This window comes from Lactuca sativa, chromosome 3 (genome assembly GCF_002870075.4).
Source record: "Lactuca sativa cultivar Salinas chromosome 3, Lsat_Salinas_v11, whole genome shotgun sequence".
Lineage (NCBI taxonomy): Eukaryota > Viridiplantae > Streptophyta > Magnoliopsida > Asterales > Asteraceae > Lactuca > Lactuca sativa.
In genome coordinates, this window is record NC_056625.2 from 175,811,533 (window position 1) to 175,833,862 (window position 22,330).

The following is a 22,330-nucleotide window of genomic DNA, read 5'->3' on the forward strand; positions in this document are numbered from 1 at the left end:
TTTGGAAGGGAAAAGAAAATTTTGGGCTTTAAATGCTTAAGCCCAATTCTCATGGTTAAGTTGAGTGATTTTTGGTCCAAATAAATGTAAAGGTGATTTTTATAACTTGTTAGGGTCAAATTAGGTCAATTATGGATCAAAGCTTTCAATTTATTTCATTCTAGGCCCAATATGGCCCCTAATATTGAAATAAATTAGTGTGGGTCCAAATAGAGCCCAATTAGGGTTCTAAGCCCATGATAGTCTAATTGGAAGCTTATTGGTCCGTTTGGATCCAATAAGGAAGTTCTAGTCCAAAATAGACTTAACAAGAACTTCTAGGGTTTCCAATTGTTTGATGACTACTTGTAGTACTTGTATGATGTATTTGATTGATGTTTTTGATTCACATTAACTTGAATGTATAGATTACATGGCTCAAAATTTCCAGTTGTGACATCATCCCCCCGTTAGAGGGAATTTCGTCCTGAAATTCTGTTTGAAAGCTAGATTTGAGAATGCTAGAATAGGTGAGGGTACTTCTGCTTCATTTGATCTTCGCGTTCCCACGTGAATTTTGGCCCACGCTTTGCGTTCCACCGTACCTTCACGATCGGGATGCGGCTCTGCTTAGTACGCTTCACCTCCCTGTCCATGATTTCGATTGGTTCTTCGACGAACAGGAGATTCTCATTGATTTCGATTTCGTCAAGAGGAATGACAAGGGTTTCATCTGATATGCACTTTTTCAGATTAGAGACATGAAACACGGGGTGTACACCGTTTAGTTCCGCGGGTAGTTGTAGTCTGTAGGCTACCGGACCTATTCGGGCGACGATTTCGAAAGGTCCAATGTATCGCGGGTTAAGCTTTCCCCGTTTTCCGAAACGTATAACCCCTTTCCAGGGTGAGACTTTCAACAATACTCGATCACCGACCTGGAATTCTAAGGGCTTTCGTCGTTTGTCGGCGTAGCTCTTTTGTCTGTCACGCGACGCTTGCAATCGAGCTCTGATCTGAACGATCTTCTCTGTGGTTTCGCGAATAATCTCCGGTCCTGTTAGTGCCCTGTCCGACGTATGCGTTCTTGCTAGCTGGGTGTCACCTACTTCAGCCCAACATAACGGTGATCTACATTTACGCCCGTACAGTGCTTCGAAAGGGGCCACCTTGATGCTCGAATGATAACTATTGTTATATGAGAATTCGATCAACGGCAGGTGGGTATCCCAAGACTTTCCGAAATCTATTACACATGCACGAAGCATGTCTTCAAGCGTCTGAATGGTTCGTTCGCTTTGACCGTCCGTTTGTAGGTGATACGCGGTGCTCATATCGAGATGAGTTCCCATTGCCTTGTTGAGTGATTGCCAAAACCGCGACGTGAACCTACTGTCCCTATCCGAGATGATAGATTTTCGCACTCCATGGAGTCTTACGATCTCTCGTAGGTACAACCGCGTCAGTCTCTCCATCTTGTAGGACTCTTTGATTGGTAGGAAATGGGCAGATTTCGTCAGTCGGTCGATTATTACCCATATGGTGTCCAGTCCGTCCGACGTCTTGGGCAGCTTGGTCACGAAGTCCATAGAAATCCCCTCCCATTTCCACTCAGGGATTGCCGGTTGCTGTAACAATCCGGAAGGTTTCTGGTACACCACTTTTACTTTGGCGCACGTAAGGCACTTACCAACATAAGTCGTGATTTCCGCCTTCATGTTAGGCCACCAATAGTGTTGCTTGATGTCCAAATACATCTTGTCCGAACCGGGATGAATGGAGTATCGTGTCTTGTGGGCTTCCTTCATAACGGTCTCCCTAAATCCTCCGATTTTTGGGACCCAAATACGGTTCATGAAGTAGTATACCCCATTCTCTTTGACTTCCAGGTTCTTCTCCATTCCGCGTAATGCCTCGCTAATTCTATTTTCCGCTTTCATAGCCTCTGCCTGGACTGATGCAATTTGAGTGGCCAGATGAGACTGAATGGTTATCGAGTGCGTTTTCGTACGGCGATTAGAGTACTCCTTCCGACTTAAGGCATCGGCTACTACGTTGGCCTTGCCTGGATGGTACTTGATCTCGCATTCGTAGTCGTTTAACAATTCCACCCATCTTCGTTGTCTCATGTTCAGCTCCTTCTGATTCAAGATGTGTTGGAGGCTCTTGTGGTCCGTGAAGATGGTGCACTTTGTGCCGTACAGGTAGTGCCTCCAAATTTTCAGAGCGAAGACCACGGCTCCCAGTTCTAGGTCATGGGTCGTGTAATTTCTTGGCGGGACGCATATGCTATCACTCTTCCACGTTGCATGAGAACGCAACCTAGGCCTTGATTCGACGCGTCACAGTAGACTACAAAATCTTCCGTTCCTTCGGGTAGAGATAGCACAAGAGCGCTACAAAGGGCTTGCTTCAAGGTTCGAAACGCAATCTCTTGTCGGTCTGTCCACTTGAATGGCACGCTCTTTTGCGTAAGCAAGGTAAGCGGCTTGGCGATCTTAGAGAAGTTTTGGATGAATCTCCTATAGTAACCTGCTAGGCCTAAGAACTGACGAATTTCTGTGGGCGTAGTCGGAGTTGCCCATCCTTCCACGGCTTTGACCTTAGAGGGATCCACATGAATTCCGTCTTGGCTAACTACGTGACCTAGAAAATTCACGCTCCGTAGCCAAAACTCACACTTAGAGAGTTTGGCGTAAAGCTTTTCCGATTGCAGCGTCTCTAGGACTTGTCGGAGATGTTGGCCATGCTCCTCCTTGCTTCGAGAATAGACAAGGATGTCATCGATAAACACAATGACGAAGTTGTCCAAGAACGGTCGACAGATTCGGTTCATTAGGTCCATAAATGCGGCGGGTGCATTTGTTAGACCGAAGGGCATTACGACAAATTCATAATGTCCGTAGCGGGTTCGGAAAGCGGTTTTAGGAATATCTTCTTCTCGGACTTTGAGTTGATGGTATCCGGACCGTAAATCTATTTTAGAAAAATAACTAGCTCCTTGGAGCTGGTCGAATAGATCATCGATTCGTGGGAGTGGGTAGCGGTTTTTGACAGTGAGTTTGTTTAACTCTCTGTAATCGATGCACATTCTGAAAGATCCGTCCTTCTTTTTGACAAAGAGCACCGGAGCTCCCCATGGCGAGTAGCTAGGTCGGATAAATCCCTTGTCCAGAAGCTCACTGAGTTGGCTGGACAATTCCTGCATTTCAGCAGGTGCCAACCGATATGGTGATTTAGCGAGAGGAGTTGCTCCTGGAACGAGGTCGATTCGGAACTCAACCTGTCTCTCTGGGGGTACTCCTGGAAGATCTTCGGGAAACACGTCCGGAAATTCACACGCTACAGGAATGTCTTGGATGTTAGTTTCTTCTTTGGTCTTGTCCACTATGTGAGCCAAGAACGCCAAATTGTTCTTTCGCAAGTGTTTTTGTGCTTGGATGCACGAGATGAGACGAAGATTCATACTGGGTTTATCTCCGTAAATTACTAGGGTTTCGTGATTTGGGAGACGAAGGCGAATAGCCTTCTCATGGCACATAATCTCAGCATGGTGGGGGCTTAACCAATCCATGCCGATAATCACATCGAAACTCCTAATTGATACTGGCATCAGATCTATTCGTAAGACGTGTTGGTTGAGGGTTAGGGTACATCCGATGTAGATCTCCCTAGTGGATTCGGTTTTCCCATTGGCCATTTCCACCGTATAGGTTTCATTTAGCTTCTGGGGTTGTTGTTTTAATAAATGTTTAAACTTCTCGCTTACGAAACTTCGCTCCGCTCCGGTATCAAATAAGATGCATGCATAAGTGTGGTTTAGGAGAAACGTACCGGTCACAACTGCGGGGTCTTGAACTGCATCACTCTGACCCATAGTCAGCATTCTTCCTGCTCCTCTGTTTCCTGAGTTGTTGTTGTTGTTAGGGCAATCTCGACGGAAATGCCCCGTCCTTCCACACCCAAAACAGGTGTGGCTAGGCCCTGCGTTGTTGCCGCCGGTATTGGTGTTGATGTTATTGCGGGGGTTGTTGTTGTTTTGGTTGTTTCCCTGACTCTGGTTCTGAGAAGGATAAGTCCTGCAGAACCTTGCAGTGTGTCCCCTTTGGTTGCAACTGGTGCAATGGAACTCCTTGCATTCTCCATGGTGATGGAACCCGCACTTATTGCACTTGGGAGAATTACCGGAATAGGGTCTTGAAGCATTTGAAGCAGCTGAGGCTGGAGCATGTGATGTGACTGGGACCGGCGCAGTGACAGCGTTAACTGCCACCGTTTGCTGCTTTTTAGAGGTCTCGGGGCCCTGACGCCCCTTCCTCTTGTTGTTCCATCCTTTCTTACCATCACTCTCCTTCTTCTTCTCAGTCTCTACCGGTTTCTCGCCCTTTTTGTGGTTATGATCATATAGCCTCTTTGCCAATCTCTTCGCACTGTCAAAAGTTTCAGGGTTCGCAGCTATCACATTCCCTTGAATAGGGGATGTCAGTCCCCAGATGAATCGTTCGATCTTCTTTCCCTCTGATGTGATCATACCCGGGCACAACAGAGATAGTTCACTGAATCTTGATATGTAAGCATCGATGTTCCCATTCTGCACCGTGAGATTCCATAGTTCCTGCTCCATCTTCTGTATTTCACCTCGGGGGCAGTACTCAGCCGTCAACATCTCTTTCATTTCTGCCCAGGGAATAGAGTTGGCGACAGGGAGTGTCATAGCTTCTACGTGACCATTCCACCAAGTGAGTGCTTGGTCCACGAAAGTGCAGGCCGCGAACTTCACCTTCATCTGCTTGGGGCACTCGCATATCTCGAATACCGACTCTACCTTCTTGATCCATCGCTTTAGAGAGATCACTCCTCCAGTGCCGTTGAAAGTTCGGGGTTTAGCGTTCGCAAAATCCTTGTAGGTGCACGTTTTAGTGAGTCCTTGGTTCGTCCCGTTGTTCGAACTTCCGGATCCTTGCCCGTTACCTCCTCCGTTGTTCCCTCGGTGAAGTTGTGCCATAGCTGCTGTGACCGCAGCAGACACGGCTGCCTGGAAAGCAGTGGAGTCAACTTCGGGCGGGGTTGGGTCGGGATTTCCGCGAGTAGTTGGGCGAGGCATCTTTCTGTCATGAAACGGAAAGATGTTGAGTGTACGTGGTTTCCGTGAGGTTGCGACCCTACTAACTAGGTGTATGATACGAACCTAAACATTACTACCATCGAACATATAATCATAACGTCTCAACACATAACAACTGAGAATATCATAGCAAAACACCCAAAAGTTTATTAATATTATCCGTGTTTAGTACAAGAAAATTTTCTCGTAAGAGCATACATAAGTAACACTAATCCGACAGCATAACGGCTCCATGAGTAGTGTAGTCACTTAAACATAGAGCCGGAGTACATAACATAGTTCCTAATATCCTACTATGATAAGTCTATCCCTAACCGCGATGAGCTGCGTCAGGAGGTGGTGCCGGGGTCATATGCCGAAATGTTGTGCCAGTAGCTGCGCCATCTCTGCCATGTCTCCTATAACCTCATCCCTCTCATGCTCTGCTTGCACTGCCCGAGCCTCCATAGCATACAGCTGTTGTCGCAGTGTGGCGATCTCAGCTTCGAGGGAACAGTTCTCTCTTGGGGGGTTCACTGGTGGAGCAGGGTGATCTGGTTGTGCCTCGTCCTCGCATGGCGGGATGGGGTCCTGGTCCCCAGCCTGACCTTCCTCGTTGTCACTGTCGATTCCTCCAAACTCGTAGTCAGTGTCTACGTATTCGTCGGGTCCGACATCGTGTGCTTCACCTGGATTCTCTCCTGGCTCATCCACAAGCATCCCGTGAGCTACTAAGGCCTGATGAAACTGGATACCCTGCTGCTCCTCCTCAGGCTCCTCCTCCTCCTCTAGCCACCCGTTGTTTCCCTTATTAGGGAAGTAGGGGTCTCCAGGGTGATGAAAACCAGCCATGCTGTCTGCGCGAGTTCGTGAATATGCTAACATTATTCCTAGGGTACTATGACTATTATACAGACTAAGCAAACATTCTCTTTTTGGGTGATAAAGGGTATAATTTTAGGTTCCCTGGCTATCCCGATCTCATCAAGACGTGTGTTAGTTTTACCTTGGAGAGAATGTAGTTGATCAGGCTACATTCGCTCCTTGGTATCACTAAGAACAGTCCCGAATTAACCGAGATACCAGCATTATTGTGTTTGATTCAGCGTTAGGTCCTCATTCCTAATGCAAGCAAGTGTGTTTTATTTACTTGTTTTGTTCAGAGTTATGTTAGTCCCTCTTTTTGGTTTATAGTTGCATATCAATGTATGGCTCGACATGCTAGTTCACTATAAACAAAGCTCTGATACCAACCTGTCACACCCCCGAACCAGACGGCGGAAACGTCCGGGGGCTGTCGTGACTCAATTGTATAGCATGACATTGAATATATATGAAACATAACAACATTCGTCACCATTCATCAATACAGTACAACCAGTAGCGTTTACATGAAATACATTGGTTAAACATTACATTCCCAAAAATTAATTTGTTCAATTCATACAAAAATAAACTGCAACCGTCACTGAATATGATTTCCCTTGATTCACTGGTTCCCTGAGAATACAAGTATTTTGAAAAACGTCAACATATGAAATGTTGGTGAGTTCATAAGTAATGTTTGAAATCCAATGTTTGTATTGTTTGAAAACCACCAGAAAATCCGATATTTTCTGAAATGAAAAACTTTTGAAAATGTTTGTGGAGATCCATAGGTATGCCTGTTGGTTTCTATACTTGTGAAAATTGTTTATTAAAAATTATATGCGTTTCGAATCCGATATGTTTGAAAAACCTAGGAAAACCCGATGTTTTCCTAATCCTTTGAAAAACCGTTAAGTTGCGTTGAAACCATTACAAAGATAGGAGTGTCATTCCCAGGCGACGTTGGATTATTTTTGAGCATGATTATTTACTACGAACCCGCATTACACAAACGCCCAGTTCATAGCCATACTAACGATCCCGAAGGCGTCGTTCGTACAAATCACGTTATCCAGCCGCCCTGACTATGTGTCGTCCCACATCCGAAGAGTAAGAGGACACGAAGGCCTCGATGACTCTATTAATCGGTTGGGGATAATATGCGTGCGAGGGGTCCCCGACCCGCCTCGTTAAATATGCAGACTTTTCTAGCAATACCAAGGACCCTTGGGGACCAGTGGTATACAAGCCATTGAAAGTCCCTCTACGTTGTGCCGAGTCGGTGAAACTCAACACTTCGTAGAAAATATGCGTCTTCGGGCCTTAAGATCAGGTCATTGGGCTAGCTAGGCCCAACAAGCAAGATTTTACACTTTTGGGGCCCGAAGATGGTGCGTAGACGTCTGTGCACACTCGTATGTAAGCTAAGTTCCCAAACGTTATTTATATGAACCGTAGTGTCGTAGAGTTAGTAGTTGTAGATTTCTATTGGCTCGAGACCGAGCCAATTCGTTTAACAACGACTTTTGGTATTGTAATGTGTTGTATTTCGTCGATAGTCGCGGTGCCATTATTTAATCAAATTGTGTATATTGAATTAGCCTTGAAATATTTCTGTTTTCAGCCCCTCATTATTTGTAAAATTTACATTTTCACCCCTTTTATTTAATATTTCCCGGTTTGGTCCTTAAATTAATTTTTTTTTTGACATTTTAACACCAAAAATTATTGAAATTAATATTTTTCAGCATATTTTTCATAGAAAACAGTTTAAGTCTCTGAAAATGCAGTTTTCTCGGTTTTAATCCCTTCTTTTCGCAACTTTGACAATTTTGGCCCAAATTGGAAAATTTTTGCAACTTTGGTCCTTTTTAGATTTAAAAAGCATTTTAAACCTTTGAAAAGGATTTGGAACACTTATAGTCCACTGTTTTACAGAAAATCACGGTTTTGGCCCTCCAAAACAGAAAAATTCGCATAATGGGCCTCATTGGGCCAAAAATGTCATTTTTAGCCCATTAAGCTTGGAATTTATGTTTTTAATCCCCTAAATGAGTATATTTCCAGAAATTGATTTATGGAAACTGTTTTGGCACACTTCATCAAGCAGAATTCGTGATATGCCAATTTAGACCCTTAATTTTGCATTTTTCACATTTTAGGCCCAAAATTTGTGTTTTTAATCCAAAGAAAATTGTTACTAAACCACTTAACCATTTTTATTTAAACACTTTGTATGTAGAAATATATTTGAAGCAAAAATCATTTTTCACAAGATATATCTCGGTTTTGAGGGGTATTATGGCTAGATCCAACATTATAACACACAAAAGCATACATATAAGCATGGAAATCATACAAGGCATACAAAACACATATAGATCTACACTTTCACTTGTATTCCCCCCCCCCCCCCCCCCCCCACAAAACTCATAAAAACAGAAAATAGGGGGGTATGAAGCTCACCTTGGGTGTTGATTCGGTTTTTGAAGAAAGATTGGAAGAAATGAAGTGATTTTTGGCCTTTGCACTCCTTGATGAACTTTTCGAGTTTATGGGGTTTCTAGAGTGCAAGATCATGATTTTTGCATGAATTAGGAAGAGATTTTTGATAAATAAGGAATACAAGTCATAGATCCAAGCAAAACCTTACCTTAGATGATGATTTTGTGGAAGAACTTCCTTGAATGCTTCCTAATTTTCGAGATTTTGGATGGAGAAGAGGAAGAAGTCTTGAGTGAATTTTAGAGAGAGTTTGTGAGTGTTTTGTGTGTGTGTGGTGTTGCTCTCGGCCGAGAATGAGAGAGGAGAGAAGAAGAGATGTGATCTTGAAGTGATTTGCATGGAAGAATGGGAAATAATGCATGGAAGTCATATGGGTAATAGTGAGGTGGCAAGCAAATAGTCAACTCTTTCTTGGATTTGGGCCTTGGGCCGAGATTTTGGAAGGGAAAAGAAAAATTTGGGCTTTAAATGCTTAAGCCCAATTCTCATGGTTAAGTTGAGTGATTTTTGGTCCAAATAAATGTAAAGGTGATTTTTATAACTTGTTAGGGTCAAATTAGGTCAATTATGGATCAAAGCTTTCAATTTATTTCATTCTAGGCCCAATATGGCCCCTAATATTGAAATAAATTAGTGTGGGTCCAAATAGAGCCCAATTAGGGTTCTAAGCCCATGATAGTCTAATTGGAAGCTTATTGGTCCGTTTGGATCCAATAAGGAAGTTCTAGTCCAAAATAGACTTAACAAGAACTTCTAGGGTTTCCAGTTGTTTGATGACTACTTGTAGTACTTGTATGATGTATTTGATTGAAGTTTTTGATTCACATTAACTTGAATGTATAGATTACATGGCTCAAAATTTCCAGTTGTGACAGTGGTGGAGTTTGTGACGGTGGTTCGAGAGTTGAGCTTATCACTTCAGCGCATCAGTTGTGAGGTGAGTTATCCTCACTATATCAACAGGATCTAAGGCACCAAGGTCGGCCCTTTATGGATTGTATCCTTTTATGGCATGATATGTTTATTGATTACATCCTAGTGGTTATGATGGTGATATGCTTATGCTTAGTGGCCTGGTTAGGTCAGCATCCTGGTCATTGGATGATGCTATGTTAGTGACCAGTTAGGTATGTATCTCGGTTAGTGGTATGTTGTTATGATTAGTGATCTGATAGACCGGTTTGATTGTTATATGATATGAGCTAGTATATGATATTTATGTGCACATGTTTGTTGATTGGTGGTTGGGTTGAGGCGGTCCTGCTTTGTGCTGAAGGCCAACATATCCAGTGAGCGGTCCGGATAGGTTGAAGGCCCTGCGAGGCGGTCCAGTCATGCCGAAGGCTAGGGAGCAGTGCAGTCAGGCTGAAGGCTCATTATGCATGCTATTATGTATTTATTGATATGATATGATTATCGTTATATGAGATTGGTATTTTGGGGGTAGCTCACTAAGCTTTCGGGCTTATAGTTTCAGTTTATTGTTTTAGGTTCAGTGGATGGTCGTAGGAAGGCGAAGGCGTGACCGTACACTTCCTCGATTGATGATTATGATTTCTGGGAAATCTGATGTTTACACTATTTTGAAAACAAATTGTAATAACTGAATGGTTTTAAATGATTTAAAAAGTTTTAAATTTGCTCGAATTTTATGGATGTTACAAGTTGGTATCAGAGCCTTGGTTTGAGTGAATTGGAGGAACACTCGTGTGAATCCAGTCTCAAATCACGGAAAGATTTTCAAAATGATTTTTAAATGATTTTCAAAATAAGTAAAAGAGGATGTGAAGTGTACGATCAGTCAGATCCAGTAAGTAGACCCCAAAATACCATACAGTTATTTGATATTGTGATTTGTTAGAACAACATGCTAGTACTAAGCTAGGGATCTTCAGGAATTGCATGATAGAATTGCCTGCTTACATGATGCCTGCTAGCCTAGGGTTTCCTTTATCTACAATTGACATCATTATTGTAGTTGTTTAGTGTATGCATCACGGTTATACATAATTAAGATCTTATAGCCTGAGAATGTTTGATTTTGCCTTATGTTCTGTTCTTATCTCATTAAGGTCTTAGGGTAGGATTGGATATTCGAAAGTCTATAGGGTCCAGCGTTATGTATGGCTAGCATACACTAGTGCTACAGGGTTGGTGAAAGTTTCATGGATGGGTGCGTTGTGTGTAACACCAACAAAATTTAGGTCAAAAATAAATTGTTCAATAACCTTAATTAGGATAAATAAAGTGATAGAGATCGTAACTAGGATTCCAAAAATATAAAGAACACAAAAATCCAAAGTTATAACGAAGAAGTTATAACCAATCAAAGATCCGCGACAAAACCGACAAAGCATAGTTTAGTGTAAAAAGTGAGTTTAAGATAGACTACTTTTTAGCCTTAATTATCTTAATGAAAGTTGTAGAGTATGTCTCCACCTTCGCGTGGATATAAAGAACGTCGAAAACGGAGCTCGTATGCAAAAGTTATGGCCTTCCGAAGATACAGTTGTCTGAGAGCAGGACGTGTGTCAGAAACCCTAATTTAACTAAACTCACGATGTGCGCATCATTTCTCACGACGTGAGCAGTCAAATCACCACTTTTCAGGCCTAGAATGCAGAAGTCAAGTATGCGTATAAGACTCACGACGTGAGCCTTAAAACTCACGACGTGAACAGTCTGAATGACCCTTCCAGAGCAAGTTGATGAGTGACGCATGCCATGAGCGAAGCGGGACCAAAATCACGACGTGAGTTATGAAAAATCATGACGTGAGAGTCGAAATCTTGCCTATAAATAGGAATCGAAGCCTTATGAGTATGATCGCGATTTGGGCACGGGTTCGCGTCCGGACTCGGCGAGTCCACGCTGTTTAATGAAACCCTAATTTCCAGGGTATGAGACCTATTTAAAGGGGCTTATGGCCATCATTTGCGGCCACCAACCCCAGAGAGAACCCTAAAGAGTCTTTGAGCGTTTGTGAGAGAGAAGAAGAAGATCATTGACTATTTGTGGGTGTTTTTGCATATAGAAGAGGATCAAGGCAAGAGGAGACCAAAGAGGGTGCTAATCCAGTGATTTCTGAGCTCAGAGACTTCATTTGAGGTAACCATTCGTTCCTTTCTCAGTCCTTGGTGTAAATCTTAGAGTTAGGGTTTCTTTGTGGAATGATCCATGGAGTAATTGGCCTCTTATCGTGTTGGTGCTTTAGATCTGGACCCAAAGAGGTCCAGAGACTCTTTTCCCTCAAGCTTTATGAGTATTAATGGAGACCATGAGCTTAGAATAGCATTCTAGAGACCATATCATCAAATAAGGCCTTTAAACCTTTGCATGAGCACCAAGATAGTAACTTTACGTGATGTATGAGCTTGGAAGGACTGGATCTATGAGTTATTGGAACGGATCTGACCTCAGGAGTGAGTTTGAGTTTATGCATGGCATAGACTCGCCGAGTCCGAAGAACAGACTCGGCGAGTAGCATGAAGATTGTCCATAACCACTCAGCGAGTGGTCTTGCCGAGTTAAGGGTTGACTTAGTGAGTCAGGGAGAGTCGGAGAGAGTTGACGGGTAGACTGAGTCAAGCTGGAACTCGTCGAGTTGTTCTTGAGACTCGGCGAGTTGAGTCGTGGTGGCCCCGCGATTCATGCCAGGTGGAACTCGTCGAGTTAGGGAAGTACTCGATGTGTCAAGAGAGGATCCTAGGGAGTCATTGAACACGTATAGACTTGCCGAGTCGCTCTAGTGCACTCGCCGAATCCGGTCAAGTTGACCGTTGACCAGAGTTGACCAGTGTTGACTTGATAGGGGTAGTCAACCTTAGTTGTGAAAGTGTTAATTAGAGATATATTGTGTTATAGGAGGATTATAGCTCGGGGGATCGAGCGCGAGTGATTTCCGGGATTTGCGAGTTATCGAGATACGCGAGGTGAGTCTTCTCACTATACTTTACCTTGAGTAGGTAACCAGAGTTATGTGACAGAGTATTTGTATGCTATGTGTTGTACTGCATTATTTCTATGTGATTTATGTTGTGCATGTTTACAGAGTTAGAACCGGAAGGTTCCCAGAGTTAGAACCAGAGGGTTCATAGAGTAGGGTCCACGGACCCACAGAGTTATAGCCTCGAGTGGCTAATATGTGTTATGTGTGGTATTTTGGGGAACTCACTAAGCTTCGTGCTTACAGTGTTTTGTGTTATGTGTTTCAGGTTTCTCTCAGGATCACGGGACGGCACCGGCTCGATTGTACACACCAGAGAAAGTGTCATGTTTTGAGGATCCTGGTTTATTATGCAAGTGAAAATGGAGTCATGTTTTGTAATTCGATTATGAATGAGATTTTAAGCAAAGTGTTTTTAAGAATTAAACGATTATTTTTAAATGAAAATTTGTTTTGAAATTTTCGGTGTTACACTCATAATCCTATTCAGCACTCCAAGACTAAGCATATTGAACTACGGTATCACTTCATCAAAGACCACATTCTGAAAGGTAATATTGAACTCATCTTTGTCCCTACTCATGAAGAGATTGCTGATGTGTTTACAAAAGCACTTGACTCTACCAAACTCAATGTGTTCTTACAAATGTAGGCAATGATGAATCCGGACACTAAATCTTCTTGAATTGACAGGCACAGCAGACCTTCCTGGTCTCCATTGCGGTTCTAACTGAAAGTTATTGATAATAGATGGTTTTGCAACATTCTATGTACCGCAGTCAATGTACCGCAACCATATATTATATCTATCTTTCATGGGTCTTTCTTGTTTGTTATTACTAACTTTTCTACAAGTGCTCTTCTTAGTTTCTCCCACTGCAGTCATCCGCAATACCAATGAAGCCATTTGCAATAATGTGTTCATCCGCAGTCACATTAATTGATTTACAGACGGTTCATTCTTTTTGAAAAACAAAATAAAACATAGTGTGCTACTTAATGATCCTTCATTAAATAAAAACATTCCTTTGAGTGACTGTCACATTCTTCTCTCCCAAAACCTAGTGTCAGACCTATTTTAGGTATGATGACAAAATAAAATATTTTCCAAATCAAATCCTCTAAAATGTCTCTTCCTATTACCCCAAACCATCACATCCGTTACAACTTCTACTTTATCCAACGGATTTTTCTCACCCCCTCCACACATTCTCAAGACGTGATTTTATATCTGACATTTCATTAAATGCAGAGTTCTTTTTGATTAATCCCAATTTCAATCTTTATCCTTTTTTGTCAATATGTGGTTAAGATTAAAGATGCTCTTATAAAGATAATCCCAATTTTTTTTACCCAATTTCACCTAGGTCAAAAACCTAAAGGTTTCCTGCTCAAATAAACCACTATAATACCCCTTTTTCTCTCCACAAAGAAACCTTTACGCTCTCAAAACCCTCAATCCTTTTCTGCATTCTTCAAGCTCTTACCAACTCAACAATGGTGAAATCCGGCGCTTCCAAGAAACAATCTAAAGCTTCTGGATCAGTGAACCCAACTGGTTCTAATTCTCCCACAATTGCCTCAAGCAATTTCAGAGCAGTGTTCGACGATCAACCCACATACAATGCACCAACAAAATTGATGATCAAGTTCTTGAAGAATCATCCCCTGTTTGGACCTTTTGATGCATTTACAGACATTGTTCTACTCTCAACTCTCTACAAGTGTGCCTTTTCTGCATATCGCCCAGTCGATAACCCTCAAGAACTCCACCTAAACCTTGTTAATGATTCCTTGGTCATCCTGACCAAAGAAAAGTTCCTTTCAGCCATTAATCTTCTGATTCATCCCTCTGTTAAGTTTTTCACTCCATCAATGGTTGACGTCACCTCTGCACTGTATCAAATGGGTTATCAAAAGAAGATAAAAGGCATTGGTGAGTTCAAGAAGAACCAGTTGTCTGCGGTCTGGCAGTTTGTCTGTCACTTCATCATCCGCAACTTGTCCGGCAGAACCGGAGGCACGGACAACATGGGCTTAAAGCTATTGGAACTGGTTTGGAGCATCTCCACCGGCCGCGATGTAAACTACGGTCAAATTCTTTGGGATGATTTTCTCCAATATATTCCCAAGGAGAGCCCAAGGAAGAACCCATCCGAGCTTACTTTTGCATGATTCTGGTCTCTCTGCATATCTGACTTGCATGCGGGTGCCAAGATTGACATGGGTGACGACATCAATTTCTTCGTCACCAAAGATTTAAAAAGGTACAACCCTTCCTCTGATCAAACTATTTTTGGTCCCATCCGCAGACTCCCTACACATATTCTTACTTCACTTGGTCTCGAGACTGCTAATGTCTCAGACCACGTTGAGGCTATGGAAGGTATTGACCCATACCTTCCTACCCCGCCTCCTCTTTCTGTAGCCTTAAACCATGAAGGTACCGCAGTTCCTTCCTCTACCACTCTTTCTAACGTCTCTCAGATACGTAAACATAAGGTTTCTTCTCTCCATGGTCCTCGCACCACAAAGAAATCTAACACTCCCAAAAAGGATGCCCCCAAACCATCTAAACCATCAAAGAAGAGAAAATCACCACCTGTAATCACAACTGCTGAACTGAGTCGCCATGACTCCGATAGTAACTCTAAAGAGGATAACCAACCCATCTCTATCCTCAAGAAACGGAAAGTTGATCCCACTTGCCAAATGCATAACCGAACCGATACCTCAGCCTCTCAACAGGCTTCGGTAGTCCTTGGGATGCCTGCACATCCATTTGACAACACCATCTTTTTCCTTTCAGACTCAAACAGTGAGTCTGAATCACAACAAAGAGGAGACTCCCCACTAGTGCATTCCCAAAGGGATAATACTAGTTCTCGCCCTAAAGTCTCCAGGGCTTCCCGACTGCATATTTTTTCATCCGAGGAGTTGAACTCCATCCTGTTGAATGTCACCCATACACTTCAAACACAGTCCCATCTGCAGGGCACTTCTTCCACCTTTGCCAGAACTGAGCCAAGGCCAAACTTGACCACTGGTCAAGGAGACCGAGGAAGCTCAGGAAATCCTACTCTGCTTACATTACAATCAGGTGGTTTAGGCACGGTGAGCATAAATGTGCAAGAATCCATGAACCCAAGGGACACCTTTGTGCGATTTACAAGAATTGACGGAGAAGATTCTAATGATTCTTGGAGTAGATATCAACCCTCTAACGAGGTTGAAGCCAAGAAATATGCCGCTTTTCGTAGGGCATTTCAAGCTCGCAAGGATTAGCAAATCAAGCAACAACAGCTCAAGGAACAAGAAATTCAAGTCGTGGCCAAGTATTGGGCAGATGCCATAAACAATGCCAATATCGTAGCCACCATCCTGAAGGTTCAAGAATGGATGTCCACAATGGCAGACAAAGTTCAACAAGCTCAACAAACTGCTACTGATCAGAATGTTTCTCAAGCTCCCCCTTCTCCCATTGCTGCAGGTTCACAAGATGAAGAACCTGAAATCGAAGCGAGCTCTGCTCCCATTTTTGGCTTTGATGATGATGAACCACAAGAGGTAAACAAACCCTCTCCTTCTGATGACGATCCGATGATGTTTGATGAAGATGAAGAATCTAGTGGTTCTCATCACTCCACTACTAAGCCAAAGGAAAAGAAGAAGAAGAAGAAGAAGAAGAAGAAGAAGAAGAAGAAGAAGAAGAAGAAGAAGAAGCACGCAATCACAAGAAAAGAATTTCTTACTCCTCAAGCTAAGGTTGATCAAATCTTAGCTACGGTCAAACCAAATCAACCACAACCAGAAGACAGCCCGGGACCGCAGTCCCTGATGGAAAGAATAGAAAGATTGGAAACCAGAGAAAGAATGGTTGCGCAGCGTATCTCTCTGAAGGTTGAGATGGGAATCAGATCACTTGACAACAATTGTCAAGTTGATCACAAGGAGTTTATGGCTGCTGCGGAATGCCTCATCTCTGAGGTTACCATAATCAAGATTGACCTTTAAGCAGCCATTGCGGATCAATCCTCACATTCTGAGAAGTTGATTGTTGAAACTCATACTGCTTATGAGTCCGCAATCTCCGTTCTCCAAACAACTATCAACAGAATGCAACGATCCCAATCAGCCAACTTCCATGGTTCGGAAATTCTTAAGCTCACCAAGGAGATTCATAAACTACTCTTCAATCCCTCCATTCCCAATAATCAACACTTGGCAGAAGGCCTCAAAGCACAATTTCAAATGGTGCTTGACAAGGTTGATGGCCTTCGTCAATGGCTTGAGGAGGCTCCGGGTCTGAACTCCTCAAGAAGGGGAAGTGAAGAAGTCCATTATTCCAACCAATCCCTTTCACATCTTCAAACTCACCCAGTCTCTACTGAAAAAATTCCCACACCACAACCATCACCGCAACATGAAAAACAACCCTCACCGCAACCATCTCATCACACTCCGCCTCACAAATCCCCTCTTCATGTTGAAATACTCCTAAAAAACCAGAGACTCCCCCGCACTTCAAGAATCTGTAGGAGTATATATCTTCTTCGAGCTCAAACGACTCTCCTGCCACTGCTCAAAGAAAAAGTGATTGGAGGGCAGCCAAGCTAGTTGAAGAAGTATGAAGACTTTGCGGATTCGACACGGTCATGGATGAGTCCTTGATAAACTCTTGGATCAATCCACATAGAAGACTACTTGATGATGACTACGTCCCTAATATTACCTATGCGGAACCCCCCTCGGACGGTTATTGGGATGTCCCAATCTCACCGAATGCCAGATACTTCACTATATTTGAGCAGTTCGACCGCAGCCTACCTAACAACAAAAGACTTCCGATGGAGTTCGAGAGACTTAGCCAATTCTATGCTAAGCATGCCTCCCCCGTCGAACATATATGGTCTAACGACAAACCATCCGCAGTAAAAAATTACAAGATTCGGAAGTTCATGAAGGCTGAGTTCATCCAGTACACTTTGACCAGGAGGGAGCACGACTACATCCGCACCCAGGCTGATTTTCCATGTATGAACCCTGAAGAAGTTTTTCTCATCGCCAAGGTTTTTCAACACAAGTCTGAGAAGCATCCGAAGATGAATATTGTACTTGAAAGGGCCAATACTTTTCTTAAGGAAACGGTTTGTGACTTCGCCAAGATCGACGCAGAAATTCACCCCACCATCTCCAAGATAGTCGATCTGCTACCGCTTGACCCCGCACCGATGCCTACCGAAGGCTTTGAAGAAAGATCCTTAGGTGCAACCAACTATCCTGAGCTTGGAGTCATTTTCAAGAGGAAGACTAACAACGTCAAATATTTCATTCCTATGACTGTCATGCATCGTCTCACCAAAAAACAATTTGAGATCTGTCGAAAAGCAGTTGAAAAATCCAAGCATACCACCGCAGAGGTCAAGTTTGAAATACTTAAAAGAATCAACTGGTTAGAGAACATCAGGAAGTTTTGGTGGATCTTGATCAAGTTCCTTAAACTTGATAACTGATCAAAGTTAAAGAGGCCACTTAGGGGGAAATTGCTAAATCAAAAAGTGACCCTCTTGAACTTCAGCTACTGCAGCCTTCAAGCCACCGCAGTCAAGCAGTCTCTTCAACAATAACCATCCGAAGTCTTCAGCACCGCAGTCTTTATTTCTACTTAGATTATTTTTGTCTTTTCTGTAAAACACTTTAATGTCCAGTATGCCTTACATGGCTACTCTTAGAGTTGTAAATTTGTCTCTATAAATAGAGTTCATTTCTCATATAATCAGAAGTGTGTGAATCTCTCATCAAATTCTAATACACATCTCAAAGTTCTCATTCTGTCTTACTTATCCAATCTTCTTACTCTCATAATCAATCATCATATCTCTTCGGAGCAAGTCACTTGTGACTTAATCACTAAGTTTGATGTCACTTACTAACTTGGTTTGAATGCATTCCTTGTTATGAATCTACTTATGTGTATACTTGATATAACAATTGTTGTCATTTACATTCCTTTACTTTTCCGCATCTAACTCACTAACTTCTAACTCTTAATATTATTGTTGAGCTAACAGATCCTTCGAGATTAACTATTCCGCTATATACTTGTTCTAACGTTTGTTCAAGTGTGTCTTAAAGTTTTTCTCTCAACAAACGGGAGTAATTATTACAGAAGTTGTAGTAGACTTAAAAAACGAACACGTGGATATAAAGATCGTTAAAATCTGATATCGTATGAAGAAGTTACGGCGTTCATAACAAAAGACCTAAGTCAAACCATAAGATCTACACAACCAAGCAGTCGAGATCGCAATGGACAAAAGCATCAACAATTCTAAACACCTCATCAATGATTGTCTCACGTAAGATATCGTGAGAAAAACCTAAAGAAATCATTCATAAATATTGAATTAGTACAAAAAACAAAAATGACTTATTTTGAAACAAAAAAATATTAAGGACTAAATATATACAAAAATATTAAGGACTAAATGTATGCAAAATAAGAAATATATTACCCTATTAAGTCTTTTTTTTTTTCAGCTAATCTGGAGTAACTTGTCATAAGGACTAAATATGTATAAGTTAACAAGTTGAAGGGGTAAATATGGACAAAAAAACGCAGTAGCCAAATGTGTACAAATTGAAAAATATATTACCCTTTTAAATCATTATCCCTTTATAAAATAAGGCATACCAAATTTGATAAACTGAAAAAGTGAATATTAGACAACTTGATTGGAGAATTTTTGCGGGAGGGGGGGGGGGGGGGGGGAAGGGGGGGGGGGGGGGGAGAGGAAAGTCTATGGATCAAAACTGTAAATATGACAATATACAAAAAGATAAAGAGGTGGAAATTGTCCTTCAAATATAAAAAGTAAAAGTGACATTTTACAAAGTGGATGAGATGTACCATTCTATAAAGTAAGAGGATGGAAAATGTCATTCTTAAAATAAAAAAACTCTAAGGACCAAATCTGTCAATATAAGAAATTTTTCTGATCTGAAATAAGAAAATAGATTTGTGGCCAAAGTGTAAAATAAAAAACTTTTATGACCGAATTATAAAAACACAAATCTATATTATTCATAAAAGGTTTTTTTATTATATATAATAATATTATGTAAAAAAATAATCATTTACCTTTCATTTTGATCATTTTAATTCATTTTTTTTAATATGTTTGACAAAACTAGCTTGTAATTGTTGGATTCAAAACTTTTTATATAAAATAAAAGCCAAAAAGGTCATACTCGGAAACGAAACCATTTTCTTTTGAGTTTTATTTTTAAAAGCTAAAAAATAAAAAATAAATAAATAAACTTCAAAAGCTCCATTATAAAACCACTCCCTCTTACAAACATACTCGACTAAGGTATCATTATATAATAAAATTTGTTATAGTCATTATATTTATCACAAATTACACAAAATAACAACACACTTTGTATTTCGTTAACCAATCTTTCAAGTTATATCTATTCATCTCTTTTTATATCAAATCCAACATCCATAACCACAAATTTTTCCCACTATAATAACATCAAACTAATTACAAAAACCATCATTATCTACCAAGCGATCATTTTACTAGATTTTTAACTAGCAGGTAAATTTTCAGCTAGTCTGCCAAACATATCTTAACATACTCCTCGTGTATTGTTATATAACAAAATGTGTTACAGTCGTGACACTCATCACAAATTACAAGAAATAACAACATACTTTGTACATTTTCTTTATCTTTCAAATATTATCTATTCACCTCTTTTTTCTATCAAATCCAACCTCTACACCCACTAATTTTCCAACTCCAACTTCAACTATTTACAAAAATCATTATTTACCAAATTACCCCTACTTACATTGCTTTCCTCTAAACCTCCCCCTCGACAAAAGCGAACTAATAAACTCCCCGACCCGTTTCGCCCCTAAACCCGGTCTAAGAACCATAACATCACCCACAACCAAACACGGGTCCGACCCATTTACCCGATCCCCAACACACCACCCGCCCGGAACAATCACATCCGGGCCCACCCGGTCAAGCAACTCCGAGTCAATCCGGTCAAGAACCGGGTCATCTTGATGAAACTTTCGGGCAAAAGGGGCATTGCTGTCTATCATTTTTTGCATGTGGTCTACGGTAAGGTAGTGTGGGTGTTGCTTCGGAGGATTATCCCACGAGATGAAATGGAGGTCACTATTAACTGTTGTGTTTTGAAATTGTTGAGAGTTGCATACAACTGTGTGGAAATAGCCTTCGGGTGAAGAGATGAAGTTTGTGTAGTACATAAGGGTAGTTCGTGGTAAATTGTCCCATCCCCATATACAGAAATCGATAAATGGGCGTGATAAAACCATCCATGCGGATCCTAATGAAAAATAATGGAGTTAATGAAATGTTGGAAGAAGAAGAACATGTTTAGGGCCTTTTATACAAAAATTAGGAAGGAGAAGAAGTAGATGTAAACAATACCTGTAAATAATTTGAATGATGTAGGAACACTTCTTCTTTGTGTGATCCAAAAAACATCAGATTTTTTGGTCATATACAACCCCGGATCAACTATAACAGGCTTAGCTCTGTGAGACCTGTACATTTCAATTGGGAAATTACATGGCTTCACTTGAAATTTGTATGATAAAAGAGCAAATCGCTTACTCTTTCCATCGAAGTTTACTTGTATGATCAAGAAAATTAAGATCCCTTGGTAAGTAAGAGAATGTATGAAGAAGATCTAAAACAAAAACAAACAAGAATCATAATATGATAATTAATGTCTGTTTAACGTAGATAATTGTAGCTAGATGAACTAAAAGAAGACACATTTACCATCTTGAGTAACTAGGGGATAATCAGAGGCGCTGAGATTGATAAACCAATCCCAATGTCCACCTTCTTTCAACAAAATCGCCGCCGCGTGAAGCGTATTCGCCACCATGGTTGGCCCACGGTATGTTACGAGATTCGCTTTTGTGATCATCACCACATTTCCGAATTTCATGAAAACAGGATGGTTCTTCACAAACTGATGCAACTCAAGCCGCTCCTCAGGGGATGATTCGGCATCTAAGTGGATAACATACCGATTAATCGGATGGTAAAGGGCGAGAAGAGTCCGTTTCAGCATAGCACCGTCGTGTTTGGAACCGGAAATGAGGTACGCAAAGCGAGGCGGAGGAGGAAGAGTAGAAACCGGAAGGGAACGGAGCTTGTCCTCTACAAACACGGACGCCGGAGCGGAGGCGTAGTAGCGGTAGAGGGGGAGGAGAGGGGTGCCGTCCGGTGAACTTAGGGTTGCTAAGAAGAGGAGAAAAAGCGAAATGATTGAACCAACAGCTAAAGGGTAGATCCATTTGCGCTCTATTGTGTGTTGATGTTTCAAATGCATGTAATAGCTCCTCAATTTCTTCATAACTGTATCAAAATTGTGAAGAAAACAGTTGCTGATCGTGAAATTTGGGGAAAATGAAGTCAATCAATTGAAGATAACGCCTGTTATCAATGACGATGTGTTCGGAATTTGTTTGTGCATTGGAATGGGAGTGAGAGTTGAGTGATTTGGGGGTGTGTGTGGTTGATTCGAGAAAACGTGTAAGATGGGATTTAACATTGCTTAACGTTAAATCCTCCACCATATTATGGGTTATTTACCAAAACCATAATATTTGTGAAAATAATTATATTTTGAATAATTATTTTAGATTTTAATATATATAAAATATATTTTGTTTTATGTTCAACAAAACTATTTTTTGAAATTTTATATTTTTTTATGATTTTATTATAGGTGCAACAAGTAAGAAACTAGAAATAGACAATAACAAGATACCCTATAAGATAACAAGAAGGTTGAATGATTAATAAAAAATACACCACGGATTCCAATCGATAAAAGAGATTTTCACCCTTTGTTTTACCCATATA

At 41.3% G+C, this 22,330-nt stretch overlaps 1 protein-coding gene across 1 annotated transcript; it reads right to left on the reverse strand.

Moving 5' to 3' along the window:
• Window positions 1-20,035: 20,035 nt before the first annotated feature.
• Window positions 20,036-22,000, reverse strand: LOC111879237 (beta-glucuronosyltransferase GlcAT14B). The gene is made up of 4 exons (XM_023875707.3): window positions 21,236-22,000; window positions 21,065-21,140; window positions 20,879-20,994; window positions 20,036-20,774 (listed from the first exon to the last, which is right to left on the reverse strand). The coding sequence occupies exons 1-4, from the start codon at window positions 21,816-21,818 to the stop codon at window positions 20,257-20,259; spliced, it is 1,293 nt and encodes a 430-aa protein (XP_023731475.1). The 5' UTR covers window positions 21,819-22,000; the 3' UTR covers window positions 20,036-20,256.
• Window positions 22,001-22,330: the final 330 nt, after the last annotated feature.